Source organism: Aquarana catesbeiana, linkage group LG02, assembly GCF_042186555.1.
Source record: "Aquarana catesbeiana isolate 2022-GZ linkage group LG02, ASM4218655v1, whole genome shotgun sequence".
NCBI classification, from domain to species: Eukaryota; Metazoa; Chordata; class Amphibia; order Anura; family Ranidae; genus Aquarana; species Aquarana catesbeiana.
In genome coordinates, this window is record NC_133325.1 from 108712331 (window position 1) to 108730780 (window position 18450).

Genomic DNA, 18450 nt, shown 5'->3' on the forward strand with positions numbered 1-18450 from the left:
CGATTTTTTTTTAACCAAAAATATGTAAAAGAATATATGAATACATTTGTTTTCTTCTATATATTTTTTGGATATGTATTATAGCCAAAAGTAAAAAAAAAATTTTTTTTTTTAATTCAAAATTGTCGGTCTTTTTTTGTTTATAGCGCAAAAAAATAAAAACCGCAGAGGTGATCAAATACCACCAAAAGAAAGCTATATTTGTGGGTAAAAAAGGATGTCAATTTTGTTTGGATACAGCACCGCACGACCATGAAATTATCAGTTAAAATGACGCAGTGCCGTATCGCAAAAAATGGCATGGTCATTAAGGGGGCAAATCCTTCCGGGCTGAAGTGGTTAAGTTACATTTTTTAGAAAGGTAACTTTGCTGCAGCACTGTTCTACACATTGCACAGATGCCCCACTTTTCACGCAGACTAAGGGGACCCCCAGGCACGATATTTAAAGGAATATTTTTATTGTTTCACTTTAAGCATTATTAAAATCACTGCTCCTGAAAAAAAACAGTTTTAAAAACGTTATTTTTGCATTGATACATATCCCCTAGGGCAGTACTCGGATCCCCATACACTTTTTATGACAATAACTTGATTTTTCATGTTCGTGTACCATACACTTTAATAGGGTTTGCATGTGCGCTAGAACTTTTTGCCTCTTCGCATGTTCTGCCCATTCCTAGTAGAGGAGGGGGGGGCAGGAGATTGACTTGCCATCTAGCCTACAGGATTGTATGTTTCTATTGATGCACACAGTGAAGGGAGATACAACTCTAGTTCCTGCAATCAAGGGTAACTCCAGAGGATGCTGGAAGTAGAAGGAGCCAAAGAGGAAACCAGGGGCAGCAGTCATGGCAACAGTTTAAACATGAACCTAAGAAAGGATTAAAAGATATAGAAGCTGCATACTCTGCAAAAAATGTATCAACTGCTGAAAATTCTTTAAAAAAACGAGCGATTAATATCATTTTCAGTATAGCCAATGTCAATATGCAAGGAAATGTCTCATCTTTTATTATGTAATTTCTAAAACAGGTCTTCAGGCATATACACAAAAGAAAAAATATTACTTGCAATAACGAGATACCGTTAATAAAATAATATTGGTGTAAAAAAGCAAAGGAAGCTCACATATACCTAGTGCAACACAACACTCCACAAACAATCACCAGTACAGGTTCAATTAATAGATTATGTCACAGTGAACACTGGTGGATGTGCTCCAAAAAATGTAATTAAGTCAATAGGTCCCACCCTATGTGTTTTGTCATTGGACTTTCTCAAAGGCTCAAATCCTATAAAAAAATATAATATGAATACTTACCTATCTGATGGTTTCTCGCAGACTCCAGCATCTTCTTTTGAGAGCTGGTCTTCAGGCTGTTCATTGACTTTGCTATTGCACAAGTGCAGGAGCTAGTCATTCCAGCATTCAGAGACTGGGCTGGCACTGTAAGCTGAGCTGTGCATGCACAGCTTAGTTTACAGCACCGATGAAGACAGTGGACAGGCAGGTAGGGGCATTTTGTTGCATAAGAGACTTCTGCAATAAAAGCCTGCCTGCCCATAGTTTCTTACAGCAGAACTTCAGTTTCGTTTTAGGGGAGCTGCCTTATTTGTTTTTTATTACATTTGGTGCAGGTTTTTTTTGGGGTTTAATACAATTAACCCCGACATAACTCATATATGCGGCCTTCTGCTTCAAGTGGTTGTACCGGGGTGATGGCTGCAGCTGCAGGCATCACCCTGGCCCTGTTTTTTAGAGCCGACAGTTGGCTTTCTTGTAATAACAACAGGGACAAAAGCAGCGCCTTCTAAGGCTGAGAAGGCGTTTGCATTTGTCCCTGTTTTTATGTTTCAGAGTAACTTCTACCTGTAAGCCAGCAACCTTCTTGGGATTAGCATTTCTAAATATTTTACATGGACTATATAAGTCATGGACTTGAACACTTGAATATTTGCCCCATATACTGATCCTCTTCCCCATACAGTATCTCATAAAAGTGAGCACATCCCTCACATTTTTGTAAATATTTTATTCTTATTATTATCTTTTCATGTGACAACACTGAAGAAATAACACTTTACTACAATGTAAAGTAGTGAGTGTACAGCTTGTATAACAGTGTAAATTTGCTGTCTCCTCAAAATAACTCAACACACAGCCATTAATGTCTAAACCGCTGGCAACAAAAGTGAGTACATCCCTAAGTATATATTTTGTGTGTCTACCATTGTTTTTCAGCACTGCTTTAACCCTCCTATCAATGGAGTTCACCAGAGCTTCACAGGTTGCCACTGGAGTCCTCTTCCACTCATCCATGATGACATCACGGAGTTGGTGGATGTTAGAAACCTTGCACTCCTCCACCTTCCATTTGAGGATGTCCCACAGATGCTCAATAGGGTTTAAGTCTGGAGACATGCTTGGCCAGTCCATGACCTTTACCCTCAGCTTCTTTAGCAAGGCAGTGGTCATCTTGAGGTGTGTTTGGGGTCGCTATCATGTTGGAATACTGCCCTTTGGCCCAGTCTTACGAAGAGAGGGGATCATGCTCTGCTTCAGTATGTCACAGTACATGTTGGCATTCATGGTTCCCTGAATGAACTGTAGCTCCCCAGTGTTGGCAGCACTCATGCAGCCCCAGACCATGGCACTCCCACCACCATGCTTGACCGTAGGCAAGACACACTTGTCTTTGTACTCCTCACCTGGTTGCCGCCACACACGCTTGACACCATCTGAACTAAATAAGTTTATTTTGGTCTCATCAGACCACAGGACATGGTTCCAGTAATCCATGTCCTTGTTCTGTTTGTCTTCAGCAAACTGTTTGTGGGCTTTCTTGTGCATCATCTTTAAAAGAGGCTTCCTTCTGGTATGACAGCCATGCAGACCAATTTGATGCAGTGTGCGGCATATGGTCTGAGCACTGACAGGCTGACCCCCCCTCCTTCAACCTCTGCAGCAATGCTGGATGCACTCATATGTCTATTTCCCAAAGACAACCTCTGGATATGACGCTGAGCACGTGCACTCAACATCTTTGGTCAATCATGGTGAAGCCTGTTCTGAGTGGAATCTTTCCTGTTAAACTGCTGTATGGTCTTGGCCACCATGCTGCATTTCAGTTTCAGGGTCTTGGCAATCTTCATATAGCCTAGGCCATCTTTATGTAGAACAACAATTCTTTTTTCAGATCCACAGAGAGTTCTTTACCACGAGGTACCATATTGAACTTCCAGTGACCAGTATGAGAGAGTGAAAGCAATAACACGACATTTAACACACCTGCTCCCTATTCACACCTGAGACCTTGTAACACTAACAAGTCACAGGACACCGGGGAGGAAAAATGGCTAATTGGGCCCAATTTGGACATTTTCACTTAGGGGTGTACTCACTTTTTTAGCCAGCGGTTTAGACATTAATGGCTGTGTGTTGAGCATCTGTGCGGCATCCTTAAACGGAAGGTGGAGGAGCGCAAGGTCTCTAACATCCACCAGCTCCGTGATGTCATCATAGAGGAGTGGAAGAGGACTCCAGTGGCAACATGTGAAGCTCTGGTGAACTCCATGTCCAAGAGGGTTAAGGCAGTGCTGGAAAATAATGGTGGCCACACACAAATATTGACACTTTGAGCCCGATTTGGACAATTCACTTAGGGGTGTACTCACTTTTGTTGCCAGCAGTTTAGACATTAATGGCTGTGTGTCCAGTTACACTATTATACAAGCTGTACACTCACTACTTAACATTGTAGCAAAGTGTCATTTCTTCAGCGTTGTCACATGAAAAGATAGAATAAAATATTTACAAAAAATGTGAGGGGTGTACTCACTTTTGTGAGATACTGTGTGTGTGCGTGTGTGTGTGTGTATATATATATATATATATATATATATATATATATATATATATATATATATTCTTGTATAGCCTCACCCAGAGTGCGCCAAATTAACCCTTTGTTTTCTTGTAATAACAACTGATTCAGCTCGCCCAGGCACTCCCGTCTCACCGGAAGACCCCAGCCACCAGCTGGTATGTCTACCGGCTGGCCAGAGACTTGAACAAAGCCAGAATCGGCTTAGATCAGGTCTCGGCTCTAATAACCCGGAAGCCATGACATCACTTCCGGTTTACTGGAGTCTTAAAGGCACCAGATTTAAAAAACATGTCAGTATTCAAAACAGCCAAATTTGGCATTTTGAGTGCTTTTAAGTGAAAAAGAGGGATTTAGGGTCTTATAGACCCCAGATTCCTCCAACAATATCCCTGACACGTGACTATTGCCTTTACAAGGGATGTTTACATTCCTTGTAACAGCAATGAAAGTGATCCAAAAAATAAAAAATAAAGGGATAGTGTAAATAAATAAAATAATAAATATATATTTTTTTAACAACGCCGTATCCTTCCGAGCTTGTGCGTAGAAGCGAATGCATACGTAAGTCATGCCCGCAAATGTAAATGGTGTTAAAACAACACATGTAAGGTATTGGCACGATCATTAGAGTGAAAGCAATTCTAGCATTAGACCTCCTCTGTAACTCTAAACTGATAATCATTAAAAATGATCAAATGGTCGCCTATGGAGATTTTTAAGTACCATAGATTTGTTGCCGTTCCACGAGTGTGTGCAATTTAAAGCATGACATTTTAGGTATCCATTTGCTCGGCTTAACATTATCTTTCACATTATACAAAATAATTGGGCTAACTTTACTGTTTTTTTGTTTTTTTTTAATTCATGAAAGTGTATTTTTTCCAAAAAAATTGCGTTTGAAAGACCGCTGTGCAAATACAGTGTGACATAAAATATTGTAATGACCGCCATTTTATTCTCTGGGGTCTCTGCTAAGAAAATATATATAATGTTTGGGGGTTCTAAGTAATTTTCTAGCAAACAATACTGATTTTAACTTAAAAACAACAAGTGTCAGAAAAAGGCTTGCTCTTCAAGGGGTTAATGATGCATTCATAAATATAGAATTGCATTAATCTGTGTCTTTTATATCTGTCTGGAGTTTAGTTTTAAGTTTTTGAGTTTGTATTTTTCAAATTTCAAATACCATTACAAATACCATTTCCAAATTTCAAATACCATACAAAGCATTCGGCTTCCTGTTTCCTCTCAAGTCTAAGCAAGCTGGACTGGAGGACGGTCCCACACTAGATGGCCAACCCTGCAAATGATGTTGATCTTGCTCTATTGAAAGATAAAAGATGCACTATATGGCCAAATATTTGTGGACACCTTACCATCACACCTACAGTATTTGAGCTTGTTGGACATTCCATTCTAAAACCATGGGCACCAGTTTGGAGTTGCCCCCTTTTGCAGCAAAAACAGCCTCCACTTTTCTGGTAAGACCTTACATAAGGTTTTGCATATGCCACCATTGCTACACCAAGGTTGTTTATGAGCCACAATTGGTTTATTATGAGTGATTTATTTATTTATCATGAGTGGTTAGCTAGTTTCAAGCTGATTACCAATTATTTTAGACAATGATCACATGTCAAAAGCTTAAGTTTCTTTTCTTATTGCAATTCCAATCATGAGTCAAAGACAGAATGCTTCATTTGGTCTTGAAAATTTGTGGAAGACATTTTAAAAACAGGCTTCCAGTCAAGAGTTTATTGCTCCAAGTCATAAATAGTTGCAGAACCCTTTACAAACAAATTCTGTACAACTTGCCCTAATTACCAACCAACTCGCACATAGATAAGTTCTTAACCAACTGACTTTGTAGCATTCTTTTTACTTTGTCCTGATGCCACCAGGCAATGTTCTTATTAGCTGAGATCATGTGACAAAGTGCTTAGGCATTTGGACATATAACATATAAGACATGGGATCCATGAGCAGCACTTTTTGCAGTCTAGGGTTTCATAGGTTAGCAGTGAAATAGAAAAATAAAATAATACACATGAATAAAAAACAAAAACAAAAACTTACAGAACAGTAAGCTCATCACAGGTTACAAAACTGTAATTACTCAGTCCTCTGATATTATTTCCTTCAAAATCCCTACAAAAACAAAAGCAATAAATAAGCGACTTTTGATAAAATTGGTTAATTAAACATATATGTGCACACACATCAATAAATATATGAGTAATTTTTTTAATCCAAAGTTTTGGGACCAAGTTAAAGTTCCAGATTTTATGCAAGAGTTGCAGAGAAACAATGTATAGATGTACTCAATGGGTAACTGAACTTTCCTTAATTTTCATATGTGCAAAATTGTCTCCTTAACACTGGAGAATTGTTTTAGACAGAAACATTTAGGAACACAATCTTTTTATACCACTAACTTTTGGGGCTATTTTTTTATTGATGCTATGTACTTGGCACTGATAGTTATAGTGCACGTCTTACTGTGCACATTCTTCAATCTTAAAAGACTAGGACCACACATCAAAATAGACAAGTATTACGGAAAATAACAAAGGTGATTCATGGAGTCATATTTTTAAGCAGTGACACAGACCAAGGGAATAACAGTGGATGATTCATGGCTGCCAAACTATCTTAAACAGTGACATTGAGTTCAAGTTAATCTTTTCTCACATCTGCAGCAAGCTGATGTGGTTTCTGAAGTGTTTGTAAAGCCTAAAAATAACCCTAACCTCTCTTATTTGCTCCATTTTTGTCTGTTAAATTTACTGTTCGATGAGTTTTGTCATACCTGTTCAGTAGCAAAATTTCAATTTTAAAAAACAATGAAAAATTTTAATTTGGCCACATGTATGCCACTGCTGGTGTGAGGTGCTAATAAACTAACATGGCTTCATCAATGCATGGGTCAGGAGGTGACCCATAGGCATAGCTGAATGCTAATTGAAAAGATGGACTTTAGATAACCATGTCAGTTGCACTGCACAGATGACTTTTGATGGTGCAGTGAAGTAGATACAAAACTAAGTAGTAACTTTTGGGGCGTACACACGGTCAGACTTTTCGACCGGACTTGTCCGACGGACGCCGACTGATCAAATCCGGCGAACAATCCGATCGTGTGTGGGCTTCATCAGACCTTCAGCGGACTTTTCCAGTCGCAAATCTGAATGACTTTAGATTTGGAACATGCTTCAAATCTTTACGTCGTAACTCCGCCGGACCCAGAAATCCGCTCGTCTGTATGCTAGTCCGCGGACAAAAACCGATGCTAGGACAGCTATTGGCTACTGGCTATCAACTTCCTTATTTTAGTCTGGTGTACGTTATCATGTACGAATCCGTTGGACTTTGGTGTGATCGTGTGTAGGCAAGTCCGTTCGTTAAAAAGTCAGTCGGAAGTGCGTCAAAAGTCAGTCGAAAGTCCGCTGGAAAGTCTGTCGGACAAGTCCGGTCGAAAAGTCCGATCGCTTGTACACTCCATAAGTAGTAAGGGAAACCTGCTCATAGTGATTTGCTCTGCCACCCTAATGCTGAATTGTCAAATAACTTACATCCAATTAATGAATGGCATCTGGGCACATAGCTTTTGCGGAAGAGTTTCCAGTGAGTTGTTTATCATTGACCTACATAAAACAAGCAAGTTGTTATTTCCAATAGCATAAACTATTCTGATAGAAAGAACATTGTCTATAGATGCACCAGGTGCTTGTCTGCAGTGTTATCTGCAGTGTCCTCCTACTCCATTCCTTGAAACCTTTTCTAGCTGTAAAAGATGCTCAGATGTACTGATTTTTTTTGCTGTTCTATGAAAGACTATGCACTCTTGACAAAGTAGGGAGACAGACACTACTCTGCCTGAGCTACTTGCCTACCATCATGCAGGAAAAGGATTTACTTTACAGTGTGGAATCAGGTAATCATTTGAGTCCTAGGTGATAATTTAAAAAAGAGCTGCAATCGCATTACCTTGCCCAAAAGGCAGCAGTGGGTCCCTGTGCTGCTAAACTGAAGAGCTCAACTTCTAAGCTTCCATTTAGGCCATAACAGCAATCTGCAGCCCAGTGACATCACAATGTCGAGTCATGCCACCCCTCTTAGTAAACTCTGTACCCCTCCGCCCCTCAATTCTTGCCACAAAATAATATCTACAGTGTGTACATTTTGTGACTTGGGGCTGCCCAAAGATCTTTTTTTCTTTTATTTCTAAAAAAATTAGGTTAGTACTGTATATATACACTTGTTTGCACCACTATCTGTGTACACCTAAAACAACATGGCACATGTCAATAAAATTATATTCAGTGCCTATCAAACACATCTTTAAGATTTCTTAATAGAGTTGAGGGAAATAAAAATACAATATGGGAGGGGAAATGAAAAAAAAATACAGGACTAAAATATAATAAATATGATTAAAATTTTGTTTAACCCTTTCATGTCTCTGATTTATTGAAGCCTAATGCCCAGGCCAAATTTAGCAGTGTCAGTATGTGTCAGTTAGATTCACAAAAACTCTATGATTAATTTGACACGCATTACAATATATGTTGTGCACGGCTACACATGCCTAACTCACGTGTTCACATGCTTGTGCATGGATGTAGTCTATGAATTGAAAAATGTTATATTTTGAAAAATATGCCCATGTGCGTGCAAACACACGTGCTGGCAGTTACAGTATCTCACAAAAGTGAGTACACCCCTCACATTTTTGTAGATATTTTATTATATCTTTTTATGTGACAACACTGAAGAAATTACGCTTTGAATGTACAGCTTGTATAACAGTGTAAATAACTAATACACAGCCATTAACCTCTTGGCATCCGCGCTATAGCCGAATGACGGCTACAGTGCGGACCTGAATTTCCGGGAGGCCGTCATATGACGTCCTCCCCTTTGCACACTCCCCGCACGCCCCCTGCACGGCGCATGTGGCGCTCGCTGTGATTACCGAGTAACCGAGACTCGGGTGACCACAGATCTGAGTAAGGGGCCGGTTCTGGCCCCTTACCACATGATCAGCTGTCAGCCAATGACAGCTGATCATGTGTGTAAACAAAAGCTTGGTAATAGTTTTTTCTCCTCACGCTGACAGCGTGAGGAGAAAGAGAAGCAGATCAACAGCTTATGTGCAAAGGACAGCGGTCCCGAAGAGGATGCCAATCAGTACCCTCATCTGTGCCAATCATCTGCGCCAATCAGTACCCCCTGCCAGTGCCACCTGCCATTGCCACCTGCCAGTGCCCACAGTGCCCACCCCTGCCACCTATCAATGCCCATGAGTGCCACCTATCAATGCCCACAAGTGCCATCTATCAATGCCCACCAGTGGTGCCAATCAGTGCCGCCTATCAGTGTAACCTACCAGTGCCGAACAGTACCCATTATTGCCACCCATCAGTGCCCATCACTGCCACCTATCAGTGCTCATCACTGCCAGCTATCAGTGCCCCCTATCAGTGCCACCCATCAGTGCCGCCTCTCAGTGTCACCTCTCAGTGCCCACCAGTGCTGCCTATCAGTGCCCACCAGTGCCGCCTATCAGTACCCACCGGTGCCGCCTTATCGGTGCCCATCAGTGCAGCCCATCGTTGCCCATCAGTGCAGCCCATTGGTGCCCATCAGTGCAGTCCATCAGTGCCCATCAGTGCAGCCTATCAGTGTCCATCAGTGCAGCCTCATCAGCGTACATCAAAAGAAAGCTCTATTTGTGGGAAAAAATGATAAAAATTTAATTTGGGTACAGTGTTGTATGACCGCAAAATTGTAATTCAAAGTGCGACAGCGCTGAAAGCTGAAAATTGGTCTGGACAGGAGGGGGTTTAAGTGCCTAGTAAGGAAGTAGTTAATGTCTAAATCGCTGGCAACAAAAGTGAGTACACCCCTAAGTGAAAATGTCCAAATTGGGCCCAATTAGCCATTTTCCCTCCCCGGTGTCATGTGACTCATTAGTGTTACAAGGTCTCAGGTGTGAATGGGGAGCAGGTGTGTTAAATTTGGTGTTATCACTCTCACTCTCTCATACTGTTCACTGGAAGTTCAACATGGCACCTCATGGCAAAGAACTCTCTGAGGATCTGAAAAAAAAAAATTGTTGATCTACATAAAGATGGCCTAGGCTATAAGAAGATTACCAGGACCCTAAAACTGAGCTGCAGCATGGTGGCCAAAACTATACATCAGTTTAACAGGACAGGTTTTACTCAGAACACCATGGTCAACCAAAGAAGTTGAGTGCACATGCTCAGTGTCTTATCCAGAGGTTGTCTTTTGGAAATAGATGTATGAGTGTTGCCAGCATTGCTGCAGAGGTTGAAGGGTGGAGGGTCAGCCTGTCAGTGCTCAGACCATACGCCGCACATTGCATCAAATTGGTATGCATGCCTGTCATCCCAGAAGGAAGCCTCTTCTGAAGATGATGCACAAGAAAGCCTGCAAACAGTTTGCTGAAGACAAGCAGACTAAGGACATGGCTTACAGGAACATTGTCCTGTGGTCTGATGAGACCAAGATAAACTTATTTGGTTCAGGTGGTGTCAAGCGTGTGTGGCGGCAATCAGGTGAGGAGTACAAAGACAAGTGTGTCTTGCCTACAGTCAAGCATGGGGTTGGGAGTGTCGTGGTCTGGGGCTACATGAGTGCTGCCGGCACTGGGGAGCTACAGTTCATTGAGGGAACCATGAATGCCAACATGTTCTGTGACACACTGAAGCAGAGTATGATCCTCTCCCTTTGGAGACTGGGCCACAGGGTAGTATTCCAAAATGATAGCGACCCCAAACACACCTCCAAGACGACCACTGCCTTGCTAAAAAAGCTGAGGTTAAAGGCGATGGACTGGCCAAGCTTGCCTCCAGACCTAAACCCTATTGAGCATCTGTGGGGCATTCTCAAATGGAAGGTGGAGGAGGGCGAGGTCTCTAACATCCACCAGCTCCGTGATGTCATCATGGAGGAGTGGAAGAGGACTCCAGTGGCAACCTGTGATGCTCTGGGGAACTCCATTCCCAAGAGGGTTAAGGCAGTGCTGGAAAATAATGGTGGCCACACACGAATATTGACACTTTGGGCCCAATTTGGACATTTTCACTTAGGGGTGTACTCACTTTTGTTTCCAGCGGTTTAGACATTAATGGCTGTGTGTTGAGTTATTTTGAGGGGACAGCAAATTTACACTGTTATACAAGCTGTACACTCACTACTTTACATTGTAGCAAAGTGTCATTTCTTCAGTGTTGTCACATGAAAAGATACAATAAAATATTTACAACAATGTGAGGTGTGTACTCACTTTTGTGAGATACTGTAGATCTACAGTGCCTTAAAAAAGTATTCATACTACTTGAAATTTTCCACATTTTGTCATGTTACAACCAAAAACGTAGATGTATTTTTGGGGGATTTTATGTGATAGACCAACACAAAGTGACACATAATTGTGAAGTGGAAGGAAAATGATAAATGATTTTCAAATTTTTTTACAAATAAATATGTGAAAAGTGTGGCGTGCATTTGTATTCAGCCCCCCCGAATCAATACTTTGTAGAACCACCTTTCACTGCAATTACAGCTGCAAGTCTTTTTGGGGATGTCTCTACCAGCTTTGCACATTGTAGCAAAGTGTCATTTCTTCAGTGTTGTCACATGAAAAGATATAATAAAATAGTTACAAAAATATGAGGGGGTGTACTCACTTTTGTGAGATACTGTACATGCATATAGCTGCACAGAGCAAATTCCGTAATTCACATAAATGGGCAAAGTTATGCTGTAGCTGTGGCAACCAGGGCTCCACAGTAACAGGCATAGTTTACTCTGTACAACCATACACCCTATTGTACAGCATGTGAAAGAATCCTTGAAATTCTTTCAAATTAATGTATTATTATTTAGTGTTCTGTAATCCAAAAACTACAGTATTAAAAAGGGGAGAAACTGCCATCTTCAGGAACAAATGCCTACAAGCTAAATGCTATTTTTTCCTGAATAAAGCCTCCAGCCTGCATGTGACCACTTGGCAAAGTGGTTCCCAATTGTTCAGAACAGAGTATATTTCATGGAACTAAAGACATGGATACTGCATATACATACATATGGACACTGAATATGCACACATGCAACACCCCTCCTCTAACATAAAGACAGCATTAATAACATAGTTACATATTTAGTCTGGTTAAAAGTCTATCTAATTCAACCAATAAAAATATATACAGATGTCAAGAATTTGGGTTTACTTACAAGAAAAACAACGACTCTAGCCCAGTGAAGAGCTCCTGGCTAACTTTTACTATGGGGTTTTCATCCAAGATTCTAAAAATATACAATGATTAAACAATATATTGACATATATTGCACCTATAAATAGAATTATATGCATGTTTTGAAACTGCAATACAATACCAATGTTTTAATTAATAATGTGCTATATATGAACTGTTTTAGACAGTTCATATTATGCACAAAGAGGAAAAAGAAATGGTCGCACACCAGAGCCAACAGGATACTTGCTGAGTAAAGTCTTTATTGTCATATGTCAGACAATCATACAGGAATACAGTTGACACGTTTCACATGAAAGTACCGTGCTTGTTCACAACATTAAACTGTTCTCCACACAGGCTAAAGGTATGTATCCAATTAGAACCAAACCTGAAACACACATGAGCTGAGAGAACAAGAAATAAGAAAAAAAATCACAGACATAAAAAGGAAATAAAGTAAAATTATTATTAAGAACGTTGAAAGAGAGACAAAATATGCAAAAATCAACGAACACAGACCACATATGCAGAGTGTACATAAACAAGCATGAATGAAAGGCAATTCCTAAACAGCTAAATATACAAATGTAGGCGTATCAAAAGCCTAGCTGCATCGAACTAATATTTGAGAAAACATTCACATGCCCATAGACCAAACATAAGGAAAAACCTGCTGTTTATATAGGAAGAAAAATAGTAAATAAATTATATTTGTATATTTTTTTAAAATTTATACGTCAGTGATTTTTTCTTATTGGCGGTTCTCTCAGCTCAGGTGTGTTTCAGGTGTGGTCCTAATTGGATACATACCTTTAAGTATCCTGTGTGGAGAACAGTTTAATGTTGTGAACAAGCACGGTACTTGTGAAAGGCGTCAACTGTATCCCTGCATGATTGTCTGCCATACGACAATAAAGACTTTATTCAGCAAGTATCCCATTGGCTCTGTTGTGCGACACCATTTCTTCGCCCTCTTTATGCTACGGATGGTGGTGAGCTGAGACCTACACCCAGAGCTGGATACACCTGAATGTTGCCTGAAGTGGTGTGTGTGCTTCTTGTTTGGTATAATATTATGCACACGCAGCACATAAAGAGATCAACATTCTTTCCATGCACATGGGTGACCACATGGCAGGAATGTTGGATTTAAAAAAATGATTGTGTGCTGCTGGGAGTGATCTTCTGTTGAGGGAGGGGTCTATTGCTGCTCACTGCTGGAGGGTCTATTGATGCTGGCCACTGGGAGGTCTATTGTTGCTGGGCTGGATCTATTGTTACTAGTGGGAGGTATTTTGTTGCAGGGGGTCTATTGTTTCTGGGGGATCTATTTTGCAGCTTTTCTTGTTATTCTTAACAAATTCCATACAAATTTCTTGGCACCACAAAGCGATACTTTGCTTTGTATTATCTAAGGGGCAGGAATGGGAGGTGGGACCAAGGGACGATGCTCATAGGTGGGTAGGTGGCGAAGACAAGTGGTGACTTGGAAAACAAAGGGAGACAGAACAGTTACATTACAATTCAATACAAGAGGATTAGGAGAGCCCTGCTTGTGAAGCTTACAATATAAGAGGGAAGGACAAGTGGTACAAAAGGTAATAGTTGTGGGAGGTGAGATGATGGACTAGGTTAATGTACAGATTTTACATGAAGGCGTGGTGGGCCTCCATTCACCACATGGACTGTATTCTGCTTGAGCTAGACACACACATCTGATATTCATCTGTTATGATCTGCACAAGATTTTGGATTAAAGCTTTCTACGTTCTGCAAGATGTAAGTTCCAGTCACTGTCTGCCAAGCTACTGAGACTGTAAGTTAAGCTACTGAGACTGTAAGTTAAGCTATCTCACCACAACTGGACCAATTATAGAGAACACACTATCAGTGCTTAGACTGCTGAATCAGAACACTGAAATGTCAGGAATTTATTCATGCACATTTATAAATTTAATGATAGGCTTTATCTCTATTTATTTCTGTGTTCTAGTATGAAAACTAGCCAATGGTGCAATGTGCACTACAGTTAGTGAATGCAGTACCTTTCACCAACACCAAATGCAGTGGTGGGAAGCCAACTGACACAAAGCCTATACTGAGAAAGTATGTTGGCTACTATTATTGACCATCTTCTGGAAATGCTGGTTGCCTAAATGTCTATGGCTTCATAACGCTGACCTCTAAGAAGCATGCAGGTTCCTGCTCTTTGACATAGTAGGTACTGAAGGTATTAGATCAGCTTGACAGCCAGGGAAATAGTATTTTCAGAAAGACAGGTCAGAAGCGGCAGTTTCCGTAGGTATCTGCCACCTCCATCTTGTCTTTAAGATGTACTGTGATATCTTTATATAGTTTTCAAACAATTAGGTCTACTACATGTGCACAGCTACCTGGTAGAGAATCAGTTACGCCTTCTCTGGAACAAGCATGTAGCCTGGCAGCTAGAAGGCTAGGGCTATGTTTGGAGGACAGGAGACACTTCTTAAAAATAGAGCTACTTATAAGTAGGCTTGGTAAATCACTTGCATTAATGGAGGAAGTGGGGGCAGAATATGGTGGACAGCAATGGGGTAGAAGCGCTGGCAGTAGATGTGTGCTAGGACAAAGAAAGATGGCACCAAATAAGAATTCCAATTAAATCTGTAACAAAGTCTGTATACTTTTGTGGCTGAACATGTACATTTATATTAAACAACAAAAGTATGTTTATTTCATACCTTCCTGTATTAAATTTTAAACAGATGTCTGGTGTTGGTTCTTGATAAATGTGTGGAAAAATAAATTAACGAGCAGGAATGTAGAGAACAGGGGGCTGTACAACATATTTTAGCTGATTGATGATTTAGCTGTGATTTTTACTCAGTGAACTAAGCATCAGTATAATATCAGTAGTAATTGTTTTTGAAGGTGGATGCTCCAGAGCTCTCATCCTTTTTTTTTTGCATCTATTAACCAACAAGCATGCAGCCGGTGAAGACAGAGCCCCAGGTCTGCATGCTTGTTTGGGGACAGTGCTTATTGAGACATTTACGTGAAGTTTTGGAGCATGCTTTTTCTCCGGTACAGAAGGTGATGGTAAATCCAAAAATATTGTTTTGTTACAGGAAAATGTAGAGGGGAATCTTACAGTTGGGAAACCTGTTCTGATAACAACTGACTGTAATGTGCAATAATAAACAGTACCACTGTCATCTAATTAAATGTTTAGGGCAAATGAAAATGTAATTTGTAATTTTACAGGAAATGTTCATATTTAAAGAAATTTATATAACTGCTACACAAATCACATTATGATTTGATATTGAAAATTATTTTTGTTAAGTATAGCAAACAGTTTTTTCTTTTTAACTTTCCAAACTTTCCCTTGTAGTCACAGCTACAATGCTCAGTATAAAGTCAGGATTTCTCAGGATCTTGATCCTACTGTACTGTACTTACTGCATCTCTCGGGAGTATGCACAAAGCTTGAGACCAAGTAAAGTCAGCATGTTATATCAAATATAGCATCCCGAGAAATGTCCTTGAAAGAAATGCTAGGTTTCTTAATATAACACTAGCTCTGATCATGCTATTATTGTGAGACAGATCCTTTCACTTGGCTTTCAATCAGAAACAATTCAATAAGTGCACTTAAAAGGCAAGTTCAATATCTAACAGAATCTGCTGCAAAGTTAGCTGAATTATTTGCAATAAAAAAGTTGATATGAAGGGGATATTTCTCAATGAATTCAACTTTTAATTAGTGAGTATAACATATTTTATTAATGAAGATGCAATACAGGGTCTACCAATGGCAAACGTTTTCCAGAGCAGTAGCTGCTTTCTTGGGGACAGGCCCTGCCTAACTAAACCTCCATACAGAGGAGTGGAGGAGGGCTGTTCCTCCTCTGACGCATTCAGCTGTGTATGAAATTAGAGATTCAGCTATTTGCCTCTGCTAACAACAGGCTTATCTAAAGCAAAGTAATTAAAGATGAATTCCAAGTATGGATGTTTTTACATAGTTACACTGGACAAGCTTGGACCATTGTAACTAGGGTTGTCCCGATACCACTTTTTTAGGACCGAGTACAAGTACCGATACTTTTTTTCAAGTACTCGCCGATACCGATTACCGATACTTTTTTTTTAATGTCACGTGACAGTTTTTTTTTTTTTGCTATTTTTTTTTGGGGGGGGGGGGTGAACGTTGTATGTGTGTGTGTTTTTTTCTTTTTTTTTTTACAATTTTTATTTTTTACAATAATATTTTTTTATTCTTTATTGTTTTTTTTTTTTTTTAAATCAGCCCTTTTGGGGGGCTTTGGTGAGATATCAGGGGTCTTAACAGACCCCTGATATCTCCCCTTTAAGACAGAGAAAGAGACATAGGATAGAGATTCCCCAGTCCATTTCTCTGCAGCCTCAGCTGTACTGAGAATGAATGGAGAGAAGACAGCGGCTCCTCTCCATTCATAAACTGACACATCGTAATCACAGGAGATTACAATGTTTCAGTTATGTGAATGGACAGAGTCAGCTGACTCTCTCCATACACAATGGAAGGAGGAGGAGGACGGAGGAACTGAGGGGGAGAACGGAGGGGACAGATAAGGAAAGAGGAACGGAGGGGGAGAACGGAGGGGGACAGATAAGGAGAGAGGAATGCAGGGGACAGCGGAGGGGGGACAGTGGAGGGGGACAGAGGAACGGAGGGGGCATGGAGGAGGATGCATTGACAGTCAGCTGTGAGCGATCACCGCTGTATGTCACTAAAGCTGGTGAAAGCCGCTGGGGGAGAATCTTGTAACTCCCCCACGCGCCGATCACAGCTGTCCTCTAGGTATCGGGGGAAGCATCGGGAGCATTTGCCTGAGTACAAGTACTTGGGCAAATGCTCGGTATCGGTGCCGATACCGATACTAGTATCGGTATCGGGACAACCCTAATTGTAACTGTGCATATACCATACCTGTGGGGTCTCCTGGAACCTGGAAATCACTGTAGTAAGCATTGCTATGATACTGATCTCCATTAGTCTCTGGGCTCCATGCTAAGCGGCTGCCCCACTTCATTTTAAACACTGGAGCTCACCTCCCTGGTATAGGAGCCTCACAAAGAATGCTTTGCATTTTTTTCAATGAATCCAAAGCATTCTCCGATTGGAAGAGGTGGAAACACGGGGAGATGATGTTCTGATCTCCACCATTCTCTGAATGGTGCCCATGCTGAATGAGAAATCTCCTGTGTTCAGTAAGCAGCAGATCAGCTGCTCAACATGGGACCCGAAAGCTAGTGGAGAGTATTGTAGTAGCAGTACCATTTACAGTGATTTCAAGCTTACACAAGGATCCCACAAGTATGGCACAAATATATACTCACATTGGTCCAAGCTGGACCAAGGTGACTACATAATTAAAAATATTCATACCTGTAATTTAGCTTTAATGTGGTTGTAAACCTCTTTACACCACTTGTACCTACAGGTAAGCCTATAATAAGGCTTACCTGTAGGTACTGTAAATATCTCCTAAACCTGCACGATATTTACCATATACTCTTGCGCCAACGTCATCGACGCATGCACACTGAAGAAATGGCTCGCTCGTGCCATTTCTTCAGCAGACGTGTCATGACCAGCGGCTCCCGCACGGGGTGACGTCATCGTGGCTCCGGCCAGTTACAGCGCTGGAGCCCACAAACCCGGAAATAACTCTGGGAGACATGTCGCTGGTCACAGCGGTGTGCGGGGCCCGCTGCAACAGCTTCGATCTAATGTAAGTATTTCATAATGAGCTAGTATGCAATGCATACTAGCTCATTATGCCTTTGTCTTACAGGTTTTTTTTTTCGGGTTCTCCATGTGAGGTGAAAAGAACACATGTAGAATATTCATATGACAATTTCATTGTGGAAGGAAGGGAGATAAAGAGAAAGAAGGAAATTGATTAACATATAAACAAAGCTATACATTTGCTTAAACCCCTCCATTACTAGATGTCATTAAAGCCCAGATGCCCAGATCAAGTTAGCAGCTTCAGTATGCATTAGTTAACTTGAAAGTAACTCTATGACTAATGCATATAAAGTGTATTAATTCTGCAATTGGTTTATTATTAAACTAAACAAAGGGGTCCCAGCCCCTGTTACAAAACGCGGTGGATGGAGCTTAGAAAGCTGATGTTATCACACCCACAGGAGCATGCAATGCATTTTTTAAAAATATGAAGTCTTCTCATCTTTGTGAGTAATATTTTATCTTGATAAACCTATGATATTTTATAGATTTAC

At 40.6% G+C, this 18450-nt stretch overlaps 1 protein-coding gene across 1 annotated transcript in view; it reads right to left on the bottom strand.

Annotated features, from left to right (window-relative positions):
- The window catches only part of RXFP2 (relaxin family peptide receptor 2), a 512938-nt gene that overhangs the window by 56209 nt on the left and 438279 nt on the right, over window positions 1–18450 (bottom strand). Inside the window, exons 8-10 of the mRNA XM_073613352.1 lie at window positions 12155–12226; window positions 7462–7533; window positions 5966–6037 (exon numbers count right to left, since the gene is read on the bottom strand). Coding sequence (XP_073469453.1) covers window positions 5966–6037; window positions 7462–7533; window positions 12155–12226 — 216 coding nt within the window. The remainder of the gene's footprint in view (window positions 1–5965; window positions 6038–7461; window positions 7534–12154; window positions 12227–18450) is intronic.